This window comes from Myodes glareolus, chromosome 6 (assembly GCF_982192425.1).
Source record: "Myodes glareolus chromosome 6, mMyoGla1.1, whole genome shotgun sequence".
NCBI lineage: Eukaryota > Metazoa > Chordata > Mammalia > Rodentia > Cricetidae > Myodes > Myodes glareolus.
Window position 1 is genome coordinate 104,434,361 of NC_142031.1, and position 25,767 is coordinate 104,460,127.

Genomic DNA, 25,767 nt, shown 5'->3' on the forward strand with positions numbered 1-25,767 from the left:
GCCCGGATTCCCTCTTCTGTCACTAGAACCTTAGCTATAGGATTCTTGAGATCGCCACCTCCACACATTCCCCAGAGTCCATAACACATGACAAACTCAAATTTGAAGCTGCGGCGGGGGTGGGAGGGGGGAAGCTGTGGGGAGTCGAAGGAGCAGCGATTGAATTTGGGTTAAGTTAGGTTGTAAATTGCACGTCTTAGGGCTTTCATGTAGAAATGCTCACCCACAAAAGAGATACTTTGGTAATTATCTTCTAGCCAGGGACTGCCAAGAAGTGCTATTATTGGGGCTTGGGCTAGTCCTGGGGACAGCTGTGGGAGGAAGTGGGCGTGGCAATCGCTCTACTTCCTTGTTTGGAGTAAACTTGGGCGTCTGACGACTGAGGTGTTGACTTCTCCATCTCTTGTGTGCTTTGGGGGAGCTTTCCACTCTGCCAGAGGAAACACACCTAGAAAAAGCACGAACGTCAATCCCCGCCATTCCCTCGGGGTCTCCCAACCTCCCCCAGCCTCCAGAGAGCAAAGCGCGAAGGGGCGCGGCAGCCCGGACCAACCCACAGCCACACGCAGCCTCGCAGCCTCTCCAGTCCCCTGCCGTCGCAGCTGCAGCCGGTCGGAGATGGGGCAGTGGCGGGGGCGTAGGGGCTGCACAGGGAGCCTTGGTTGTTAGCTCCCAGGTCTAGGTGCGTGCAGCCGCCTTGAGCAGCTCGTAGCCAGCGTGGGTCTGCGGTGACAGTGCAGTGAAGGCTGGGCACCGGCTCGAGCTGGGACCCCGGAGGCACGAGCCATGACGGACGCCAGCCAAAAGAAGGAGGGCTTCAAGAAATGTAGGAGCGCCACTTTCAGCATCGATGGGTACAGCTTCACCATCGGTGAGAACTTTGCACCCGGGCCGTTCTTGGCGTCCTCGCACACCCTCCGGTGGCGGTGGCCAGTTCTAAGCGGGGAGGGGGTGGGCATGGGAATCTGGGTCGGAGGGTGCTGACTGGAGGGAGCCCTAGGGAATCTGACCTGCCTGGGGAAGCCCAGTTCGGGCTGTCCCTGCTACTCCATTGCTCTAGCTAGCATCCTGGAGTCAGTTTTTAATTACACCTCTCTGAATGGCTCATTCCATGCTGAGATCTGGGTGGCAAGGTGTAGGAGAGGATGGATGGAGACAGAGATGGAGATAAAAATGAAGAGGAAGAGGAGTCGGAAAGGACTGAGAAGGAAGTGGGCAGACAGAGACAAAGAGTAACAGACAAGTCAGAAGTTCAAGGACCGAAATGTGAGGACAAAAGACTAACAGGGGGGAGGGAGAGAGCACTAGAGAGTCCTAGAGCAAGGTCCTTTTAGAGTCCTGAGCTCCCAGTGGCGGGCTGCAGGCAGGAAGGGATGATGCCCTTCGTGAGTGGAATGTTTCAGAGAAAAAAAAAAAACCTGGGGTGTCAGGGAGCTGTGTTTTGGGAATTCCAAGTGATTTGTTTTTCTCCTGCTCCAAAATGTTCACCGAGAGGGGAGAGACAGAAGGGGCTGGGAGTGTCCTCAGGTTGCTGACCACCGTCTTCACTCACTGGAGGCCAGCATTTGAAAAGGTCAGGCCTCTAGTCTTACTCCGAGTTTCTGCTGTTTTGAAACAGCTTTTCAAGGCCTGGCATCTTTATCCTCTTGGGAGCTGGGCCCACCTGGGAGATGGAGAGAGCCGTGGATCAGCTTCCTTTAGGAATGTTAGCTTTGGCTCGCAGCAGCTCTGAGGTGGGTACCCAGATGCTCCTCTCAGCTTCTTTTTAAAGCTGTCACTCAAGTGACCATGACCCTCAACCTCATCTTCCCCCAACAACATCTCTGAGAATGAGGGCAGATGCTATTTGTTTTTGGCTCCACCTGCTTGGGGTTATAGCAGGAAAGTGTTGACGCCAGGAAGGGACCAGTGATGAGGAACTTGACTCTGGGTCACTTGCGCTCCCCATGATGTGCTCCAGAGTTAGTAGAGCAGACTAAGCAGGTGTTCTTCCCCAGATACACCACATCACACCTGTCCACACTTTCCCGGGTTGTTTCTGCAGCCAGGACTACCGTTCTTCCCCCAAGTGGGCTTAAGGAAGTCATGCCTGTCTTTTGGAAATTCTCTTGTTGCCTCCTTCGCTTTCCATCTCCAGGGAGTGACCCTCCCCTTCCCCAGACCCAGGAGTTCAGCCCTGGAGCTTGCCAGCCTAGAATGGCTGGTAGGAGCCTGTGGGTAGTCCTGGGGCACTGTAAACTCCCAGGTGCTGCTTATTTGCTTTTCGCTCTCTGGCTCTCTAGAGGTGATGATCTGTGCCCAGGGGAGGGTCTTAGAAGTGAATGAAAAGTTTCCAAGGTCAAAATTGTCTCATTTAAAGGTCACGTAAATTTCAGTTTTCTTGACTCCAGTAGAAAAACTTTCCAAAGTAAGTTTTGAATTCTACCAGGTAATTCCCATCCTTATCCTCCATACAGCCATATCTCACTAAGATGTAGGGTCTTAGAATGATCCTCCTCCGCCTATGATCCTTCCATTAAGGGAAGTTCTGCTAGCCTAGCAGAACCCTGTAGCCTGGTGGTCAAAGGGTCCCCAACGTGAGTTGGCCTCTGAAAGATGCGAGCTACAAACTTCACTCATAGTTGCTGGGCTTCCTACTCTTCTCATCCTGTTGTCTGTCACTCCCATCAATAAATGTCTATTGAATTTTACTGTATTGCATGATGTGATTTAGCACAGTGTCTGCCACATGGCATAAACTCAATAGGCAGTAATTGTTGCACTTATTCAAGATATTAAACTAATATACGAGTAGTTTATGAAGACAGACAGACTTTAGATCTTCATTCAGGGATTTTACACTTCTGGTTATATGCTGTGTCTGCAGAAACATGTTATAAAGTAAAAATTAGCAAGTGTGAGAAAAACATTTTGGATTTTTAGGTCAATATAAACATTTTAGAAAGTGCAAATATTCAAAAAGGAAAAAAAGAAATTCACCTCTTATATCATTCACTGATAAATGTTAATATTCTTTGTTTATACTTTCCAATACATTTTTTTTACAGAGACACATTTTAACATAGTGTTTGGAAATCTTGTATTTAATAATATCTTATTAGTTTTGCTTCCTGGCCTATGAGAACTATTCCCTTAACCAATCACCTATTGTGAGTTCCTTAGGCTCTCACTTTTCATCCTTATGGGTAATGATAAAAACAAAACCCTTGAGGATATCTAGGGATACTTCCCCTTATTATAAGATCTATTTAAACATGAGTGTCTTCAAGGTGATAGTTACAGTTTGTAATAAATAAACAATCTCATCTGCTGAGTGAGCCTTAACAGTAACGAATCCACTTTGGATTACGAGCACTTTTAAGATCAAGCTTCTCGAAGTGCAATTTCTTATTCAAAGTATGCCCATTTTTAGTTTAGGGATTTTAAAATGTTTTGCTCAACCATGGTCTGGAAAGAGTCACTACTACTTTATGCTCCCATTATTAGTGTATCAAACTCCTTCCATGCTCTCATGAATGCTGGACACTATGGCTTACTTAAAAAGGGTTCTAGTCTGAGAGGTGGAATGTGGCATCTCAATTCAACAAGTTTCACTATTTTGTAAAATTGCTTTCTTGTTTTCCTTGACTGCTTTACCTTGGGAAATTCATCACTTATTAATTTAAAAACCTATTAATTTATGTAGTATATATTAATTTTACACACCATGTTATCATTATATGTTAGTTACTTTGATATACCATATGCTAATCATATAACAACTATAAAGGTGATATGAACTAATATACATTATATTCATAGATATGTTATACATACATGTATGTATTATGTATGTGTGTGTTATTATATATGTTTGAAAGCCTTTCAAGTGAATTTTGTCACCTATGTTGCATGTATTTTTTGCTAGCAAGACCCTTTTCTTTGCAGCATCAATGTATGTCAGTCAGAGTCTGTGCTAAAATCCTACTGACTCACCTTGTGCTTCAGCAGGGTACCCCACCAATATCACATAGCAGCAAATCCTGAGGAGGTTTTTGCATCTCCAGATCACTCTTTCTCTTAGGCATCTGACCTTCTGTCATAGGAACCACTTCTTCCTCTAGTCTATTAGTTTGTAAAAAAAAATTGGGTCAAAGGATTGTGCTAAAGGAGTTTAAGTGGCCGCGAAGACTCAAAAGATTCTTCTGGGAAGGCATATGGGGACAAGGGAATATTGGGGTCAAGGTAGTTGAGAGACAGGAGCTGTGACAATGTTGTAAGTACCCCCTCATCCCCAGAAGATCCCTGTCCTTTCTCTGGGGAGGGCATACTTCCCTCCTGGTTCTCACTGGGCCTATGAGAGATGCCCCAGGGGAATGTGGACAGACATAGCATTTTAGAAGTGGAACTGCTTGGAGAGTATATAGTGTCCTGGTTAGATTTTTGTCAACTTGATAGAAGCTAGTCATTGAGAAGAGAGATCCACAATTGAGAAAATGTCATTGGCTACAGGCCAATCTGTAAGGGGCATTTTTCTCATTTTCATTATTGATATGGGAAGTCCACCCCACAGGGGTGGGTGGTGTCACACCTGGGCAGGTGGACCTGGGTGGCATAGGGCAAGCTGAGCAAGCCACAGGAAATAAGCCAGTAATCAATGTTCCTCGAAGGCATTTGCTTCAATTCTGCCTCTAGGTTCTTGCTCTATTTGAATTCATGCCCTGATCGTCTAGTGATAGACTGTTACTCGGAGATATAAGATGAACCACCTCACTTCCCAGTTGTTTTTGGTCATGGTGTTTTATCACAGCACTAGAAAACCTGACTGAGATATTGAAGGGAGGCCAGCAGAGTTAATATTCTGTGGTGAAGGACAGCCCTGAAGAGTTGGGACTGGTCTTAAACACCAGTAACATTACCATGGAGCAAGCTTTGGAGAGTTGGACTCCTAGAGCCCCTAAGTGACCTTGTACTCGGATTGCAGATGTTCTTGGGAACCGATGCCAAAACTGACTAAAAATGGGCTCTGTGTCGACAGAGCAGCTGTGGGTTGTGGACTAGGCTCTCCACTGGTACTTCACTTGGCATACTCCATCACAACGACTCTGCAAGATGATAGGTCATAAGGTCCCAGTTCTACAAAAGGAAATTTCGAGGTGAGGTGATTTTGTAGACATCACATAGGAAGGAAATGGCAAAGTTGAGATGAAACCACCCATGCCTGGCATCTCCCACCAGGCTTACCTCTATATACCATACTGCCTCCCACAGTGGAGGTGGTTTCTGCCTGAGGCTAGCCTGCCATCTTAATGAAGGGGCTTTGTTAGGTCTGCTATACCAACTAAAATTCCAGTAAAACCAGAAAGAGCCAGGGTTTTAGGTAGTATAATCCCATACTCTCTAGAAGAAGATCATGTGAAAGAATGGAGCTTGCTAGTCTGTCTGTCATTAGGTTTCTAGTCCAGTTCCTTTCTCCTGGGTTCTCAGGGTAAGTGGCTTTGCGTTCGCTTCTATGATTTACTCAGGGAATCATGGGAATGGGTGTGGTCAAGAGGGTCTGGACAAGTCGACAAGCGGCATATGTAGAAAGCACTACCAACCTACCTTCCACCTGTAGAACACAACTGGGCCTGTGGCTGAAGCCTGTGATGGACGTGATTAACTTTAACTGAAGGCCATGTGCACAAGTCCATGTGTGGTTCGCTTTGGTGCCATTCCTGGGAATGAGCATTTGAATGGGAAATGAATGGGAACGTGTGTGGGGTGGAGTAGGATTATTTGGACATATTTTCCTTGTCTTCTGGAGTTTGAGTATCTTTTGGGGTTGGTGTTAAGTGAATTTATAGATCCTGACTCCTGCAAAGCAAACAGATCCTTCTTCCTGTGGAAGAGCGTTGTCTGCAAAAACACAGACACACGTTTTCTTGCTAAAGCACCCAGTATGGAGTCCTTGATCTCTTTTAATAATACCCACAGCTCATTTTTCAGATGAGAGAATGGGAGTTTCTCTTCTCATTTTCAGAAGGAATCAGCATTCCTTAGTTGCCTGTAGTTTGTGTGTGTGTGTGTGTGTGTGTGTGTGTGTGTGTGTGGCCTCATGGACTTTCTCCCATCAATCTTAGCATGTCTATTGGTGTCCTCCTGGATCAGCTCATGTTACACTGTCACATTGGCGGGACTTTATGGGTGTAGCTTCTGACATCATTAGTAGACGTCATCTCAGAGAAAATCTCTTGCTCCTCTGCCTCTTTCAGAATTCCCGAGTCTTAGGTGCAGGGATTGTGTTGTAGATTTATCAGTTGGATCTGGACTCTACATCTCTACATTCTGATTGGCTTGTTTTCTGTAATAAGCTATGTCTATTGCAAGAAAGTTTTTGAACTATTTCTTAGCCATAATTTTTTTCCTCTTTTGAGAACTTGCTCTTCGAATGGGTTCCCCTCTTTCCTTGAATATTCTATATATTCTGTATATATTCTGGCTAATAATCCTCTGTTAGATGTATAGTTGGCAGAGATTCTATGGACATCCTCTTCATCATACGGGGCTGATAGCTTTAGCTGCATCTTTGTCACGTAGGCTCTGCCTGTGTTTTCTTCTAGCAGTTTCAGTGTCTCACATTTAGGTCTTTGATCCAATTGGAGTTAGTTTTTGTGCAAGATGGTAGATATAGGTTTAAATACATTCTTTAACATGCAAACATCCATTGTTTTCCCCAGTACCATTTGTTAAAGATGCTGCCTTTCCCTCAGGGTATGTTTTTGGTATATTTGTCAAATACTGAATGGCTGAAGTTACATGTAAATATGTTAGGGCATTCAATTTTATTTTGTCGGTCTACATGTCTGTTTTTGTGTTTGCACCATTTTTTTTTTTATTACTATGGCTCTATGGTGTACCTGCAAAGACTGGAATGGTAATTCCACCAGCATTGTTGCTTTTGCTCAGCATTGCTTTGGCTATCTTGGGTCTTTTGTGTTTCCAAATGAATTTTAGGTTAGTTTTTTTCTATTTCTGTGAAGAATGAAACAGGGATTTTGCTTGTGATTGTATTTGAATCTATAAACACTTTTTGGTAGGATGGTCATTTTCACAGTATTAATTCTCCCAATCCATGAGCATGAGATGTCTTTCTACTTTCTGGTATCTCTCTTTCTTCAGAGGTTTGATGTTTTCCTTGTAGAGGTCATTTGCTTTCTTGGTTAGGTTTATTTCTAGAGAGTTCATTTTCATTGTGACCATTGTGAATGGGAATGCCTTCCATTCTTCTCTATGTGTTTGTTGTAGGTGTATAGAAAAGCTACTGATTTTTTCACAGCTTGATTTTGTATTCTGGCATATTGTTGAATATGTTTATTGTTTCTAGAAGTGTTCTGGCATTTTGAAGGTAGGGCGAAGAGGAGGTCTCTATTTCTTCTTTCCCCACCTGTATCCCTTTAGTTTCCCTTTCTTGCCTCATTGCTTCAGCTAGTACTTTGAGCACAATATTGAAAAGTAGTGAGGAAAGTGGACATCGCTGTCTCATTCCTGACATCAGTAGAATCACTCTAAGCCTTTCTCCTCTTAGGATGATGTTAGTTGTGGGTTTGTCATATATAGCTCCCTATTTGACGTGGGGGGAAACTGAGGCTCAGAGCTTTACTTCTTAGCTGAGGATTTTGGCTGTTCTGAGACTCCCAGCCAGACGGAAGCTAGCCTGTCATTCTTCTCTCCCTCCCTCTCCCTACTTCTCACACAGATGTGATTCTGTGAAAAAAAGAAGCCATTTCTTGCTGGCCCAGGGTGACTCTTAATTGATGAGCCATCTCCTTAGTCCCAGCAAAACAGACTTTAAGTTAAATAAAATATCTTAATTTCTAAAGTTTCAGTCCAAGCTCAAAGAATAGCTCTAGAGATCTGCTAATTAAGTATTGTACCTGCAGTCAGTGGCTTGACAGGTTTTTCCAGTTTTGAGGATTGAACCCAGGGCCTTGTACAAGCCAGGGGGGTGCTATGCCATCGAGTCATATCCTCAGCCCCCAATTGTTTCTTATTCATAATAGGAACATTTTAATAACCACCTCTGAGTCCTCTTTGATCAGACACTCATGTAAACTGCTTCTTGAAAAGTTGCCTTGATTACCGATATTGGCCTTTTTCTTCAAAAGACATTCCTCTTGGTGCCCATGGCATTGTTCCCCCCCCCCCCCCCCGTTCTCCATATGCTGGATTCCTGGAGGGTCTCTAAGAACTCCCACCGGTTAACCACCTTAGAAGATATGTCACTTGCAATAGTTTTGCAAAGTGAGACCCTATTCTCCTGCAGTGCTGAGCTTACCTATGTCGGGAGGCCAAGTGGAGATGGAAGTGACTTTAAAGACCTGAGCTCTCGTCGTAACCCTGGCACCCTTTGCTCTTGTGGGCTCAGTTCTCTCATTAGTAATGGGGATAATGGCTACTTCTCTGTTGTGTTGCTGGGAGGTCACCACGGGACCAGTAATGAGGGAACCAAGCACGGTCCCAGTGTCTGCTTATGGCAGGCCTTTGGTGCTGATGATGGAGAAACAGTGAAGCCAGGAAGCAGGGAAGGCTCACAGACACACACGTGGTTCCTTCCCCAATGCTGCTTTCCACAGCTGTCTCCCATGCCCCAAGCCAGCCACTTATATCAAGTGCTGGTACCCAGGCCAGGGTTCTGCAGGCTTGCCTCTCCCCAGCCAAATACTTCCAGCTGGTTCTGAGTAATTGGTGCCAGCTGCTTTGGGGAGAGCTCCTTGGCACTTCCTGGGCTGTTGGCAGGTGGGCTCTGGATTGTAGCCAGAGCTTGGCCTGAGAACCAGTTCTTCCCCAAGGGGCCCAGGTGGCTTGGAGGCAGAACTGCCGGGAGATAGTTTTCACTTGGTGGAGGGCAGTCACTGTTGGACAGAGGCCCAAATCACTCAGGGCTCTGTCCATGAGAATCAGGCCGCACATGCTGCTGCTGCTGCTGCTGCTGCTGCTGCTGAGGTTGTCTCTGACTCCTGTTTTTGTCTCTCCAGCTGGCCGTGTTTCCTCTCCCCGCTACATGGCAGAGGCTATTCAAGAGACAGAGGGTTTCCCTGCTCTGACCAGGGGAGGGCTGTGTAGTCAGGTTTAGTTCCCCAAGCTGAAAGCAGACAGCTGGAGGAGCAACCTGCCCAAGGTCAAACTAACAAGTGGGAGCTCAGTGCAGCCCAACTCCCCCTTCCCCTCTTGCATTCTGGGTTGGAACACCACATCAGGCCCGCTGAGTTGTGTCTCTTGTTATTCATGTATTTTGGCTATTAGAGATCATTTGAGAATTTATTGAGGCATATATGATGGTAAAACTATTCCTTCTACACATTTAGACTACCTCGAAGTTGAATTGCTCAGCTCTTAGGATAGTAAGTTTTTTCTTTTGTTTGTTTTTAAATTTCTTCATCTTATTTCCTCATCTCGTCGAGGAGGAAGGATGCCGTCTGTATCCTATGTCCTGCCCCCAATTAGGAGACCACTGTAAGTGCTCATTTTCCTTCCCACCCTTCTCTCCTTAGTTCATTCCAAATCTGGAAGAAGTTCCGTGGCCTTCGGTGTTTGCTCTGTCATCATTGAGCAGGAGACCCTCCTAGCCCTTTGACTCTTTTGATCTCTATGTGGCCCCTGGAGAAAGCTAGCATCATCTTCCTTCCCCTTTGGGTCCCAATAGCCCAAATTAAACTAGAGGATTTAGGCAGTGGTGGGAGAGGGAATGGATTTCTATTTTAAAGTCATTATTTTAGAATCTCCCAGAGAGCCCCCTGTGTCTAATGACTCGTGATTCTTTAACAGTTGGAAGTTGCTTTAAAGTTTTTGATCAAGCCTGTTAGTATTGAAGGGAACTCCAGTAACCTGTGGAGACAGCTTGTAGTGATCAAGCAGGTCAATATTGAAGGGACACCAGCAGCCTGTGGGAGATGGAGTTTGTTGTGTTCTGAGGGGAGTGTGCTCCTAACCGTCTGTGGGCCCTGCAGAACCCCAACTTTCTATTACAGGGCATTTTCTTCCATTCTTATTCAGTATATTTATGAGGCCAACTGTTTGAGACCTTGAAAAAATTTAAAAGATGCACATTTTAGTCCATATGTGTAAGCCTGGACTTAGTGACTATTCTGAGAAGCCCATTTTGGGGGTGACTGTGCAGTTGTTAAGCAAGATTCCTTCCCATCAGGCCCTGCAATATCACAGTTAGCTCCATTTTACAGATGCGTTTGTGCTGACTGGGTAAGGAAATCTGTCTCATTGTTGCCTCCTGAAATATGTGAACCCTTACTTCCTGAAATAGGTGGGCCCCAGTCCTCTTCAGGAAGAGTGTGCTTGGGGGGAGGGGATAGAGAAATGGATCTCGTCCTCACACTTCTGAAACTTAGACTATTTAAACCAGAGACCAATTAACTACCATAGTCCTTTTTTTCTCCTGTCTTTGCCTCCACCTCATCCGGTTACACTCAAGTACAGTAGATTTTCTGATCTTCCAGTCTCAGAACCTCTAATGGATTTCCCCATTGCCAGAGGGATCAAATCTACCCTCCCAGGTAGAGTTCTACAGCTCTTTGTGGTCCTTGCTTGTGTCTGGGTTTACACTGCATAGTGCCCCTCCCTGGCTAAGGTATGTAATTGCCCACTGAGCCAATCTTTATGGGGTTCCTACTACATACAAGCTGTCCTAGTAGGTACTAGGGTGATGAAAAGGACCAGCCCTGACTTGGCATTTTCTGTCCACCTGTGTATTGTTGTATGATGGAAAGTTCTAGGTGCTATGTGGGCTACAGCAGTGTGTGATGAACTCATCTGTGGATCTCAATAGACTTAATAGAGGCCCTGGGGCTAGAGGGTGGGATGATCTGTTGAATTGGTAGCAGAGATAGCCGGACCAGGAAGAGGTTGGGGAGGCACACAGAGGTCTGATTAAAAGCCTCATTGGTAAATATTTTTTTTCCAAGAGCAATGAGAGTCAATGAACCATTTTAAGGGGAAGCGATAAGACCAATGTTGTATTTATAAACTTATTTTCCCTATGCTCCGTGGAGAATCAGTGGGTGTTTGTTGAATGGTCTTGCTATCCCATAACAGCCAGCTCTTCCCACATGTTTAGTGTTCCTTTTCATAACTGAGTTTTCCTGTGTCCTTCTGAACTTTAATTCCCTTTTTGGAACAATGCTGAAGTCTTATAGGCTCCTAGCTCAATAGGTGGTCCATTTTTCCTAACTACTTAATTCTTTTCTTAGCAAAATAAAGGTAGTATACTCATTTCATTTGCTGTAAATGATCCATATTAATTTTAGTAGATGAGGAACAAAACCCTCATTATTCAGAGAAAACCTCTGCTAATATCCTATCCTAGGTTCCCATGATCACAGGACTGATCCAGTAGGCACAATTATGTCCAATTTGGGGTTCTTACAAACAATATTGTTATACACATTTATGTACAAAACTTTGGACATCTGTGTCTAGTTTCTTAGAAGAATCTATAGGAGTGGAATTGCTGGGTTGTGCAGTAAATTCACATGCAACTTTTAGGAATTGTCAAAGTGTCTACATGATTTTGCAACCCTATCAGCAATAGCAGAGAGTTCTTGAACTAAGTTTTGTGGAACTAGGAATCAGCTGCATCTCACATGCTTGTAGGGATGGGGTTGGAGCGGGTAGCAGCCGTCTGCTTCTTGTTACAATTGGGCCTAGGCAGAGGATCTTGGGGTGACTTTGATATGCAACTTTTTTTGGAATCACTGAGCTAAGAAGGGTGGGAATAGGGTGGATAAGAAGAAATTTGGGATTGTTCTGGGTTGGACAGAGATATACCATGAGTAGTATAATATTTTAGCATCGCAATAGCAGTATATAGAGACACGCACATATACACATATACATACACACACATCATACACACACATCACACACACATACACATACAGGGGCATGGAGAGAGGGAAAGGAAGAGAAAGTATGGATATATGAAAATTAAAAAAACATATTTAGTTCTAACCAAGCGTGATGTCTCACATCCTTTATCCCAGCACTCAGGAAGCAGAGGCAGAGGGATCTATGTGAGTTCAAGGCCAGCCTGGTCTACAAAGTGAGTTGCAGGACTAACACAGAGAAATCGTGTCTTGAAACAAACAAAAGATTCATTCTACAAGTGCGCTGGATTTCATATATATTTGGCTCATACTCGCCCCTGCTTCCCCACCTCTTTCTAGATGCACTCACTCCTCTTCCATACACATCTGATTGTGTGTCCTTTTTTTATTTTAAAAACCCTTTAAGTCCAATTTATGCTGCCCAAATATTCTTGGATGTGTGACCTTCTGCTGCAGCATGCTCAGCTTACCTACACTCTTAGTGGATGCTGTCTCTCCTTCTCCTGGCAGCTAATTTGCTCCGCTGCCCAGGGGGGCTGGGTGCCCAAGCCCCTCTTTCTCCTTGCTGGGATTCTATATAACATAGCCTTGGACAGGATTTGCCACACGAGTTTATGTACAAAGCTGGCCTCTGTGCCCGGATGTTTCCTTGTAGTTGTTTACTGTCCTTGGCTCATTCTCTTTCCACCCCCTTTTCTGCAATGATCCCTGAGCCTTGAGAGGGGTGTGGTGTGGTGTATATGGTTCTTTATGGAAGAGTATCAGGTCTTATCCTTTGTAAAATAGATGAGTGTTGGGAAATGCCTTGATTTATGGGTATAACGAGAAGCGATTGGGATTTGATTCAATACTATGTCCATTTAACAGCATAAAAGTAGTAGTTTCTCTGGTAGGGTCTATGTCCTGTTTATCCTTAGGTTCTTGGCCTAATATCCGTGACAGGTATGGGGTTCATCTTGTGGAGCAGGGCTTTATTCCAATCAGAAAACGGTTGGTTATTCCTACGGTGTGTGTGCCGCCAGTGGGCGTGTCTTGCAAGGTCAGTCACTGTTGTAGCTGAAGAGCTCACAGCTGCAGAAGACTGACCACCGCTTTTCACCTCTGGGAGCTTCCCAGCGCCTTCAGCACTCTGAAGGCTACCCAGCAGGGGTGAAGCTTCTGGGTTAGTGCCGCCTTGACTTCTCCATATTCTGTGACTCTAGTGTGTGGTATCTTCAACAGTCGTGCCTTACCATAATGTTCTGTGGGAATGTCCAAGTTCTGTGGCAATAGCCTCTAATATTGGGGGTCTGTGAGACCTTACTGGCCAACAGTGATCTCTCCCATTCCTGGCAAAGGGGTTTTTTCTTTGCAGGAAAACTCCGGGAGTTAAAATTTCATAAAGGACCAAATAATTCACTGACTTATGCATCTAATTTGCCCCAGGAAGGTTTTCTGGGGGAGCTTCCTGTTGAGTCCTAACCACACGTCTTCAACAAAGCTTTGGCTCATTATTATTCTCAATTTACAGGTATGGGAGCCGAGGCTCAGGAGACTCAGTAATAGGGCTGGGACTTGAAACCCTTTCTGTCTCTTCGCCTCCCCTGTAACAGTTTGCCTGTCTCTATGCAGGGTTCTGTGCTGGTGCTGTGTGGATAGGGTCTTGGGACTCTGTACTCCTTATAGGAGCATTCATTATATATTCCAACATTACAGAGGTCTGTCTGCTGCACTGTGCAGCCATTGCCGCCTTTCCAGTGCGTTAGAGGCTTATTAGTTTTTCTTCAACGGAAACCGTCTAAATGTGCCATGGACTTGCACTATAAAATGCATTAGTTAAATATCTTGAGGCTTTAGTGTCTTGTGGCTTCACTACATGTCCTCTGCCTCTCGCCTCCTGGTCTCCATTGATTAAGGGTGCTTTGACTGACGGCTGGAACTTGACATCTCTGCTTACTGTCGGTTTGAGCTTCACAGAGTACAAGGTTGGGGGCCCTTGGAGTTCCACGGCTGGGCTGTTTTCAGAGTTGGATGTGTGATGAGGGGAAACTTGTGGTAATTACTGAGCAGATGCCTTTAATGAGGTCTCTGCTGGATTTCCAGCTGGCTTCAAGAACTCTGCACTGGGACAGGAATATCAAAGTCACTGGGTGATTCTGTGACGTCACATCCTCCCCTGTTGTCATAGCAGCTATAATCATCTTACTGAAAGCGTCCCTCGGGGTGCTGGCAGGCCACATCTTTTTTTCCACTTATGGGAACCACGGTGCTTCCTTCCACAGCCGCCTGAGCTCTTTAAAAGAAGGAGCTTAATTTCGGCGCGTCGTTCCAACCACTCTTGTTGTCTTCACAGCGATTATGTTGCTGCACTTGATTAAAGAAAAAAAAAATTACAAAGATTGGCAGGGAAGATACAAGATCCTGACCAGAACATCAGAATGTGATATTTTGTTAAATGTCTTCCCAAATGAAAATGTTTTTAATGAGCACAAACATTCTTTGTTGTTTTTTTCAAATGTGCTATCATTACTATGCTATTGTTTGCTTTTCTCTCCACACACAATGTGTAATTAGTATTTTTTCATATCAGTGTTCCAAGAGTTGCTAAGGTGTGATGGTTCACGTAGATTTTGTACCATTGCGTGTTTAAATCACTTCTGCTTTCCAAAAGTTGCCACATCCTTATGACTTCTTTTTGTCTTCAGATAAATTCTTAGAAAAAAAAAACCATTGCTGTGTGGTGGGAGTTGAATCTATGCTATCAAGTTACTATGTATAGGGTACATTTCCTTTGAAATACACATTTTGTGCCATCTGCCTCTCCAGCGTTGTACCAGTTTGTAATTCCCCATAGAAGGCGTTTTTTACTATTTATGTTATGAATGCTAGATTTCAAGTTTTAAAAGTTAACGGTGAAATAGCTGCTAAGTTTGTGACTTAAACTAATTTTTCCAATGTATCAATTGATGGTTTGTGCATCTTTGATAAATAGTAAATTTATTTTCCTATAGTTTTTTATTGTTTTTGCTTATTATTTGAGAATTTCATACAATATATTTTGTTCATCTTCATTCCTTTCCACCAACTGTTCTCAGATCCTCCCCCATTTTCCTACCTTCCCATCTTCATGTTCTCTCTTTAAAAAAAAGAATACAACAACTAAAAAGAACAGCAAACCACTCCCATGCCCCCAAACACAGTCCAATCAGTGTTGTCCAGCTCCTCCTGGGCATAAGACCTGCAGTTGAGTGTGGTTGATCTACCCAGTGACACCCTGTTGACAAACACTGGTTTCTCCACTCCCAGCAGGCATCGGTTGTGAATCACTCTTGGCGGGAGCGGAACCCTGTACTCATGTCTCCTCCATCCAGGGATTCTGTCTGACTGGAGCTCCTGAAGGTTTTCACCTGCTGCTGCAGTCCAGTCCGCCTTCCCCCCAGTCACTATGTGCATCTGTTCTTTTGTATCTGGTCAACAATGTTTCTTTGAATTTAGTTAGCACTTCTGGCTCTTGTAATCTTTCCTCCTTCTCTTCTGCATTGATTCTGAACCTTGAGGGGATCAATTAGGTTTTTTGAATATATATCTTTATTAGTTCTTTAAAAATTTTAGACATGGGGCTAGAGAGATGGCTCAGCAGTTAAGAGCACTGACTACTCTTCCAGAGGACCCAGGTTCAACTTCTAGCACCTGTATGGCCCCTCACAACTGTCTGTAACTTGAGTTTCAGGATACCTGAAACTTCCCATGGCAAATACTAATACATATAATTTTTTGTATACATTTTGATCATTTTTAACCCTCTCTGAACTCCTCCCAGATCTATATTTCCTTTCCTAGTCATTCAACTTTGTGTCATTAAAAAAAATATTTTAAACCGTGATCAAGTACAACTTGTGTTGTCCAAGTACTCTTTGCATGTGTGGCTTTCCATTGCGGAGTGGCTGACTTCCCAGGGACTATACTCGTAGGGAAAACTTTTCTCCCTCTCCTGGCAGCAATTGGTTTCCAATAGCTCCCTGGCTGGGGCATGAGCTTTCACTCCCACCTCCCCTCTCCGTGCTGAGATTTGATCTGGCTTGGACTTGCACATGCGTTGTGCATGCTGTCACAAACACAATGAACTCACACGTGCAGTCACCCTGCTCTGTCCAGAAGATGCTGTTTCTTTGGGGTCAATGCTACCTCTGGTTCTTACTGTCTTTCCACCCTGTCTTCCCCAGTGACCTTCCAGCTTTTGGAAGAGTGGGTGTAATAAGTATGTTGTCTACGGTGCTGAGATTTCTGTAGCCTTTTATCCTCTGCACCTTGGCCAGTTGTGACTCTGTGTGTTAATCCCCAATCTGCTGCAAATAGATGCTTCTCTGAAGAGGGTTGAGTTGCACTAATCTATGGGCATAACAATGAGTCATTGGGAGTTGGCTACCTGAGAGTTAACAAATAGTGTATAACTGTTCTGTTAATTTTGTGATGTTGAACCTGTTTTCCCATGTGCTGATTTATCTTTTGTATTTCTTTTAGAAATGGTACATGTCTTTTGTTTTTCTTTAGCTGTTTTCATCCTTTAAGACGGTTTTGCTGTGAGCCTCAGGCTATCCTCAGCCTCATAAAGTCCTGGCTCAGTGTCTCAAATGCTGGGATTGCAGGCCTGCACCACTGAAGCCAATACATGGTGTATTTTGCTCTCAGTAGGTTTTTAGTCAGGTGTCTTTTTTCTGATTTACATAAACATCTTGTTGGATATTTGTGTGTGGGGGTGTTTGAGAGAGAGAAAGAGAGAGATGGGGTCTTGCTACCACATACATGTGCACACACGTGTACACTTACAAACACATGTAGAGACAGTGTATACATACAAAAGAAAAAAATACAAAAGAAAATACACATTAGCATTTCTTCAAGTACTTGAATTTTTATGTTGAAATCTTTGAGATGAACTTCTCTTGTAATGAGCTGCAGATTAAATTTGTTCACCCCAATTTATTTCTCATTTTCTGCACTGGTTTAAAGCACTGAGTTGATAAGGCAGCTGCACCCAGACACGCGGACACTGGCCTGTGAGCCCCTTTTGAAGCCTGTTCTGTTCATGTATCCGGAGGTCTTTTCTTATGTTACCGTGATGCTGTCGGAGGACAAGCCTGAAAGGGACAGAATGGGAGGACCAATGCAGACGATCAAAGTATATAAAGTAGTTGAAAGAAATTAGCTTTGTGAAATGCAGCACTGTGTACGATGAATATATACCGTTAAATCTTCATCTGTTCCCCAAAGAGCAGGAGTTTCTAACTTTCTAGTTTCTTTAATTCAAATCTTTTTTTTTGTAAATATTCTAGTTTTCGGTTAAAAAAAATCTAGTTTCAAAACTTCTTAATTTAAATACCTTCTGATTTAAATTCTAACCTAAACATATTCTAATTCACACCAATTACACAAAGTTGTGGTTATATAGCACTATTATTCAGGTCCCTCTCTACTTTGTTGACTGAGCTGGTGGAAATTTACCAGAGATTTCTGTTGTACTTTTTTTTTTCTAAAAAATTCTCTTTGCATTTCAGTTTCAGCTTTATGTGTAGTTTTTATGTAATTTATTTTGTTAGAATGCATAGAAATTACATATTTATCATAACTTTACTTTTTCAGTATGAAATGGCATTTACCATTTTATTTCTAAAAATTCCTCCCGACCAAAACACTAAAATCTCCCCACTGTTGGCTAGCCTTTTGTTTTTGGAGGCCCTGTTCCTCGGGTGTCTGTATGTGAATATCCGCTCCCTGTGCGGCATGGACCTCCTGCACGCTGTCGTGTACTCAACGTTTGTTTCCCACTGAAATGCAATCGTCATGTATTTATCTTGCACAAAGCATTAGCAGCTGTTTTAAATGAACTTTTGGTTGGAAATACCTAGTTCCTTCATCAGACCAAGGACTTAAGTTTCTTGTCCTTTTGTTCCTATCCTGTTTGCTTTAGAAACACTCGTTTTAAAAATTAGTTTATAATGTTAATTAAAACACAATTAAATCACTTTACTTCTCTTTCCTTCCTCTGATTTCGGCTATGTCCCTGTCTTTAACCTTGTTCATCCCCGTCTACTTCCTCTCAAATTGATTGACTCGTTTCCTTTGTTATGTATATGCATACATTTATACTCAGAAATACATCAACACAATCTACTGAGTCTGCTTAGCATTGCTTGAGTGTATATGATTTCTGAGCACTTTGTATCTGGTAACTAATTAGGGGCCTCATTTCTGGAAGAGACTGATTCTCTCTCCCCCCCACTCATTAGTTGTCTGTAGTTCTCTGTAGAGTAGAATCCCCTGGGATTTCCCCTTTTCTCGTTAGTATGCCTTTGGCATTGCCATTGTTCAGGCCTTTTTTAGGCAGTCATATTGTTGAACTATCACGGGTGAAGTTTTCCTGCAGTGATAATTTCACAGCAGACTTCCTGATCCAATGGCTCTTATAGCTTTTCTTTTCCCTCTTCCACAATGTTTCTCTTAGCCTCCAGGGAAGGAGTTGTATTGTAGATGTATCCCCTGGAGGTGGGCTCCCCAAAATCAGTTGTTTTCTACATTATGGCAAGGTGTGTGTTTCTGTAATGGTCTCCATTTGCTGCAAGGAGAAGCCTCTTTGATGTGGGGAGAGAACTATATGTTATCTGTGGGTATAATGATGAGTTTCGTCTACTGTAATCATGTTGGTTTTATCCTGGAGAATGCAAGGATGGTTCAACATATTTAAGTCATTAAATATAACAAATCATATAAATGTACTTAAAGACAAAAACCACATGACCATCTCAAGAGATGCAAGAAAAGCCGTTGACAGATCCAACATGTCTTCTAAAGAGAGTAGGAGTGACGGGAACGTACATCATCATAGTAAAGGCTATATATAACATCTACATCCACAACTCCAAATCTGTGACAGAAGCAACAGTCTCCCATTTGGGGTCTTAATTATTCATCCATGAAAGGAAACAATGTGATCTGAATATTAATTTGTGAAGGGTTCCATAGAGTATTTGGGTCTTCTCAAGGTGCTTGAAGAATTGTGAAACTGTGGGACTAGTGAGAAGGCTCACAGGGTAAAGACACTTGCTGCTAAGCATGATGACCTGATGATCTAGTGGAAGGAGGGAACTGACTACTTCAAGTTCTTCTTTGACTTTTACACATGCACCATGCCACTCCTATGTGCCCTCCTTAAATAAAATAAAATAAAAAATTAAAAAAAATAGTTGAGATGTAAACATCAGATGAAAAATATATTTTGTAACTTTTAAAACTTCACAATGTTTGTCTATTTGCGCATGGATATGCCATTTTTTTAACATTGGCAATTGTAAGTATCAATTCATGTTTCAAGGTACCTATAGTAGAAGTTGGAATAATGCTACAATTTCAATTGTTTTTGTCTTTTTGGACCAGGATTTTACTGTGTAGCCTCAGCTCTGTGACCCTCTTACTTTAGCTTCCCTGAGTGCCGGGCTGACAGATGTAAGCCACCATGCCCAATTATTATTTCAATTTTTGGAAAGTGTTCTATGATCACAGGGTGAGCAATAATGTCAATTCCCGGCTTGTAAATTCCTCCCTTCCTTGTACCGCCAATTGGCATTTTCTCAGTTATGCATAACTCGTGCATGACGGAGATACGGCAGCTGCCTTACTCTTGTAATAAACATGGTTACATTTACCCATAACTGAAAGTTTTATGTTCAATAGAACCGTTTCTAATTCACTTTACTTTATAATAAATATGACAGTTTTCACTTTAAAAATAAAGTATGCTAATATATTCATTTTAGGGTTTGGTGTAAAATTTCATTTGAATAAAATGTTCTGCTGCTGAAAATGTGTTGTAGTATTGTAGGTGTTGCTGGGGAGACTAGTCCTTGAAGTCCCCTGAGATTTAACTGGACACCAAGCCTTCCTGCTGCTCTGAGCTGTACCTCCACTTCTTCTTAGCGGTTCTTCACTTTCTGAAACGGGAGTGATAGTTTTCTTCTGGAAATGAGGCAACAGCAGGCATTACATGGAGATACTGGGGACAGGCGATTTTAGACTTGAGACATTTTACTTTTTGACTTCTTTGGACTAGGCTGATACCACAATTATGCTGTGATTGCGACTGAACTAGTTAATGAGTCAGTTGGCTTCTTGCTTACTACGCAATCATAATAGTCCCTAACCGTCCATGGGAACTATGTTCCAAAACCCCTAGTAAATGCCTGGAATAATTCTGAAGAACAACATTAATCACTAATTTATTTTTAAAAATGCCCTACAGGCTTGTCTACAGCCTGCTCATTTGGAGGCATTTTCTTAATTGAGGTTCCCTCCTCTCAGATGACTTTAGCTTGTGTCAAGTTGACATAAAGCTACCCAGCATACATGCATTGCTTTGTTAGTATGACGACAGCCACTCCAAGGCTCAGATATTAGTACAGCTGAGCATGGCAACTGTCAGAAGGGATATGTGGGAATCATCTTCAGTTCTCTGCATTTACTAGGGGTCTTGGAACATGGTTGGTGCCATCCCCAGCTGGTGGTCTTGGTTCTACAAGAAAACAGTCCGAGCAACTCAGGAGGAACAAGCCAATAATCAGCACCCTCTATGCCCTCTGCATCAGCCCCTGCTTCCAGGTTCCTGCCCTGTTTGAGCTTCTTCTGTCTTGACTTCCTTCAATAATGGACTATGATACGAAAGTTGCTTTGGTCATGGTGTTTAATCACAGCAATGGTAACCCTAACTCCATGGAATCACAAAGAAACCAAGTGGTATCTGAGACCAGCTGCAGTGCTCCTCATTGGAGCAACCCTTACCTGCTGTGGCTACAGAAGTCGCTGTGGAATGGTGTCCTTTGTCCTTAGGTGTAGTCATACTATACTTTCATCATACTTTTGCTTAAGAAGGCTTATAATTACAGGAAGTTTTTGACTTCTGTTGATATATTTGCTTGACACAGAGGACCAAGTATTTATCAATTAAATTTTATAAAGACCTTTGTTTTTCCTTAATGTGCTTTGCAGATTGCTCGCTGTTATTTTCTTGTTTCTGAAACTGTGAGAGGACTCACACGCTCTGTTCCTGGCTGGGGCTTTTGTCCTGTTTCTGTCATTGCTGCAACAGGAGCTGCTGTTCTTTGGAATTATTTGAATGCTCAGTGAGAAGAGTCATTTTTTGGGTATGCCAACTGTGATTAGGTCTCTCTATTGGCAGATGCTGTGACTCTTCTTTAGTGACCTGGAAAACTCACCTCCCTCTTCAAGACAGTTCTATAGAGGTTACTGATTGTCCTGTATCCATTGCCATAGGGTTAGCCAAGCATATGCCAGATGCTTAATGAATACTTTTTAAAACTACAGCACAGAACAGCCAGACATAGTGCTGATGCCTGTAATCCCAGCACTTGAGAGCAGGAGACAGGATTAGCTCAAAGGCTAATCTCAAGTGCATAGCAAGCTCAAGATCAGCCTGAGTTATACAGAACTCAGACTCAGGAAAAAAAATCTATGGCAAAGACTTTCTTGCCCAATGTTTCTTTTTCACGCTGTCATATTTAATGTTATTTGAAAATAGAATTCAGTACTCAGCTTCTGTTCTGTAGTTCCCCACTTAATGTTGGGAAAATTATTGATTCAGCAGTTACTCTTATAAATTTCATTGACTAAAAATGAGTCACATGTATACTTCTAGGCCTTTTACTGGCTTAGTAGAAAGGAACAACTTTTTTTTTTAACCAGTTGGTACACCTGTGTGTGTGCGTGCATGTTGATGTATGTGCACACACATGTGTAGGATATGTATGTGCATGGATGCCGAGGGCAGATTTTGATGCCAGGTGTCTTTCTTGCTTGTCAACTTATGTTGTGAGCCAGGAGCTCTCCATGAATCTGGAACTCACCGGTTCACTGGCTGTTGAACCCTGGGATCCACCTGTCTTCCTTTCTGAAGTGCTAGGGTGAGATAGAGGTCAGGGTAGTTTTCCAGGCCCCGCTGGCATACTTTTACTGATTAGTTGATTAATTTTGTCAACCCACAAAGTAATAGGTTACATTATCATGGTTTCATACCCAGACACCATTGTAATTTGCTCATATTTATTGCACCTGCCACCATTTCTTATCTGTACCATTACATAGAACTCCCCAACCAAACAGTACCTGTTGTCTTTTTATATCATATCTATGTGTGCATTTGATGATATGCAGTTAAATCTCTATGTGATGTCTATACTCTTAGACCTCTGCCTTCAACATAGTTTCTACTCTACTTTATTGGTGGACTCTGCCTTGTCTTTTAAATATAGAATTACACCATATACAAATAAGAATAATTTGATTTTCTTCTTTCCTATTTGCATGCCCTTCATTTCTTCCTCCAGTCTTGTTGCCATGGCTAAGACTTCAAGCACTGTATCAAAGAAGAAGAGACATTCTTGACTGAAAATAAATGCTACCAGTTCCTCCCTACTTGGTTATATATAAGTAATGTTAGGTATTATTATTAGCTTTTATTAATCAATCTATATTTCTTCCATTGCTAGTTTCTTCAGTACCAGAAAGAGATATTGAATTTCGTCAGAGTCCATTCTTCATCTATTATAAGATGATCATGCGATTCTGCCCCTGTTTGTGACATGTTTCATTAATTGATTTGTGTGCGTTGATCTTTCCCTGCATCTCTGGTGTTAAAACAGGCCGGTTATGATATATAAGCTTCTAAAAATTCTGTTGAATTTGGTTTGCAAGTATTTTGTTGAGTATTTTTGTGCATTTGTGCATCGTTTTAAAGAGAATGGTCTATGTAGGCTCATATATCTGAATACTCAATCTGCAGTTGGTGAAGCTGTTTGGGAAGGATAGGAGGGACAGATTTGTTGGAGGTGTGCCACTCTGTTGGCCTTAAGGTTTAAAAAGTCCCTACTAGGCCCAGTTAGCTCTACTTCTTTCTCTATCTTGGGTCTGTGGATCAGATGCAAAGTCCAGCATCTGCCTGCTGCTATGCTCTCCACCGTGATGGTCATGGAATCATCCCCTGAACTATAAGCAACCCCCCAATTAAAAGTTTCTTTTATAAGTTGTCTTGGTCGTGATGTTATTTTATAGCAATAAAAAAGGACCAAGGCAGCACCTGACAAGCTGATTAGATTGTCCTGAGGGCTCTTCCAGTGTAGATGCCTTTGTCGAAGGAGTGCACTGCTTGCTCCCAATGGCTGGCTTAGCCTGCTTTCTTATACCACTCAGCACTACCTGCCGAGGGGCTGCACACCCATTATAGTTTGGACCCTCCCACATCAATTATTAATTAAGAAAATGTCCTACAGGCTTGCACACAGGCCATCTGGCTATCTGGTGGGGGCATCTTCTCAACTGAAGTTCCCTCTTCTCCAATGACCCAAGATTATGTCAAGTTGACAAGCACTTAGTCAGCAGTTACTCTTGTGTTTTCTAACTGTTCTTGAGTGACTCCTATGTCGTCTCCAGCCAGCACTTGGGACTCTTTCATGGGCTGGTGAGGGGGTAGAAAAGAGAAGGAATAGGGATGACTAGTTCAGTGCCACCCATTACTGAGAGACATTCATTATTCTAACCGCATTTCAAATGCTTCCTTCCAAGGCAAGCTGAAACTCAGATTCAAATAACTGACTTTAAATACAGCCTAATAAATTCCACTACAGGCAGTTCTCCTCTTTTTTTTTTTTTTCCTGAATTTTTCCATGGGAGTTAAGTACCCGATTCAGCATTCTGAGGATCCAGTCAAAATATTTACTGTGCTGCCTTGGATTATTATTCTTATTCTTGGAACAAAGCAAGGAAGACATAAATATAAAAACCTAACTTTTTGCTTTGTTTTTATTTTGAGACAGTTTCACCACATAGCCAAGGCTGTGTTTGGTGACTCTCCCAGGCAGTCCTCAAATTTAGGGTCCTTCCATTTTAACACATTGAGTGCTGAGATTATTGGCATGCGTCGCCACACCACATAAGAGCTCCAGCTTTGTCTCCCCTGTAACATTTTCGTGTCTCCTACACACTCACATGTGATTTCGTTTCTTCTGTCAGTACGGAGAGGCATCCTATGTCTCCATTGCTAGGAAAGCAGCTGAAGCTGTAAGGCTCTCAGTGAGTGCCCCAGCACTGGCTTGATCCTGATTTTACTAACACAAATGTAAAAAGACACTTTGGATAACCTGGAACAGACTGGAGATTAGACTTTATTGATGTATTGTTTGGGGGTGACTGTAATGATGATCTCGTGTGATGTTAATGCCTTTAACAATTGGAGGGAAGTGTTGTGGGCCCATCAGTACAACCATGTCTCTAATTTGACCTGAAATCCACATGCCTTTGCTGCTTTTGTTCTTTTTGCTTGCCATTGTCCTCCTTCTCTCCTAACGTCAGCCCAGCCTTCTGTTGGAGGAGAGGTCTCCAGATGTCCCGACACACTTATCAGGAATTTGTGACGCTACCTTCCCTGATTGCTCTCCTGGAAGTGATGTCTTTCTCTTACGAATATGTTTTACACCATGTGTTCTTCATTTCTGACAGCTACCCATCTGAATTCATTTTTTCCATCTAAATTCATTTTAAAGTTTCTCAGATATTTATTTCTTCCCCCTCTCTCCTTCTCTCTTTCCCTACCCTCCCCCTTGGTTACGGTTTCTTAGATTGTATAAGGCAACAACTCAACTCAGCTGATTCCAGTGTGAAACCTAATTTTGAGAATCACAAAACAGGAAAAGCCCAAGAGTAGCCTCGATGTAGCCACAGCTGGATTAAGTGAACCAATTATATCCTTGGGTTGCCGGCTTCTCCCCCACAGCCCTGTCTCTTGGCTTTATTTGCACTTGTTTCGGTTTCATTCTTAGGTAAACCCTGTCTATGTGGTGGCTTCTGTTACGCTGTCCTTAAAAGAGAAAGAAAAAGAAGTCACTTATTTCTTCATCAACTTCTAACCAAGTCTTGTTAGTCTGGATTGGATTATATGCCTGTTGCCAAGCCAAACTATGTCCAGGGGCCAGCTGGTTGCACTGACTGGCCAAGTAGAGGGCAGGTGTCTACCCCTGGAGCTGAAGGGTGGCGCCAGCTTCACTTAGACCTCACCAGCTGAGAGAGGTTGTGTGTCAATATCTTTTACTTACTAGGCTAAGGGGCGTGAGATGGCACAAGGTCCCATGAAATGAATTCACTTTTTTGTTTCTTTCCAGGCAGCCTCGCCCCGTGAATGATTCGCTTTTTTTTTGCTGCATCAACGCCTTAAAACTATTGTTACTGTCAATTTTATATATCTGAGTGAGATCCACTCTAAACTGGACTACTGCCCTTGCTTTTTGGCACAACCCCTCCTGATCTCAAGGGAACTGTAATTCGGTTTAAAGAATAATAGGGGACATTGTAGTGTGAAACCGTGGGAACAGACAAGCATCTGTTGGGCGCTTTGGAAAAGCAAGGGAGGTGAGCGGAAGGAGCCTAAGCAGAACGTTTGTTGTTGCCACAGATTGGCTGTCTGATGGTTTTATGGCAGGTTCAGGAATGCGGCCACAGAGCATGGAGACTCATTCCCTGCAGAATGGCAAGGATAAAATCAACATGGGTGCTGAAATCACTGGATCCATTTAGGTGATTGCCGGGCCTTTTCCTGTCATTCTTTGAGCATTGTGCACAGGCTGCATGGCACCAAAGTTCTCTGAACAGATACTTACATGAGGTGTCTGAGCCCAGCGGGCACCCACTTAAGAGATTAAATTGTATAGGAGGAAATCACAAGTTATCCACTAGAGTAGAGAGTGTAAAGGGATTTTGAGTCAGGTGGATGACTATACATGACCATTGTATAGAAACTAAGGGTTCTTGACCTAGCAATTCTCAATTTTGGGATAGAAAGGTACTGTAGGAAAAGGGCAACCACCATGGTAAAGAT

At 42.9% G+C, this 25,767-nt stretch overlaps 1 protein-coding gene across 7 annotated transcripts in view; it reads left to right on the plus strand.

Annotated features, from left to right (window-relative positions):
* Nucleotides 1-376: 376 nt before the first annotated feature.
* Pde1c (phosphodiesterase 1C) overlaps nt 377-25,767 on the plus strand; it is a 445,757-nt gene continuing 420,366 nt past the window's right edge. For 4 of the 7 annotated variants that reach the window (XR_007233288.3, XR_007233289.3, XM_048440407.3 and 1 more), the window contains exon 1: nt 378-871. Coding sequence is in view for 5 of the 7 variants with exons in the window: in XM_048440407.3 (XP_048296364.3) it covers nt 787-871 (85 nt within the window). In the remaining 2 variants the exon portion in view is untranslated. Of the gene's footprint in view, nt 872-25,767 lie in introns of all 7 variants that reach the window. The other 3 variants (XM_048440405.3, XM_085691044.2, XM_048440410.3) reach the window with 2 other exon arrangements.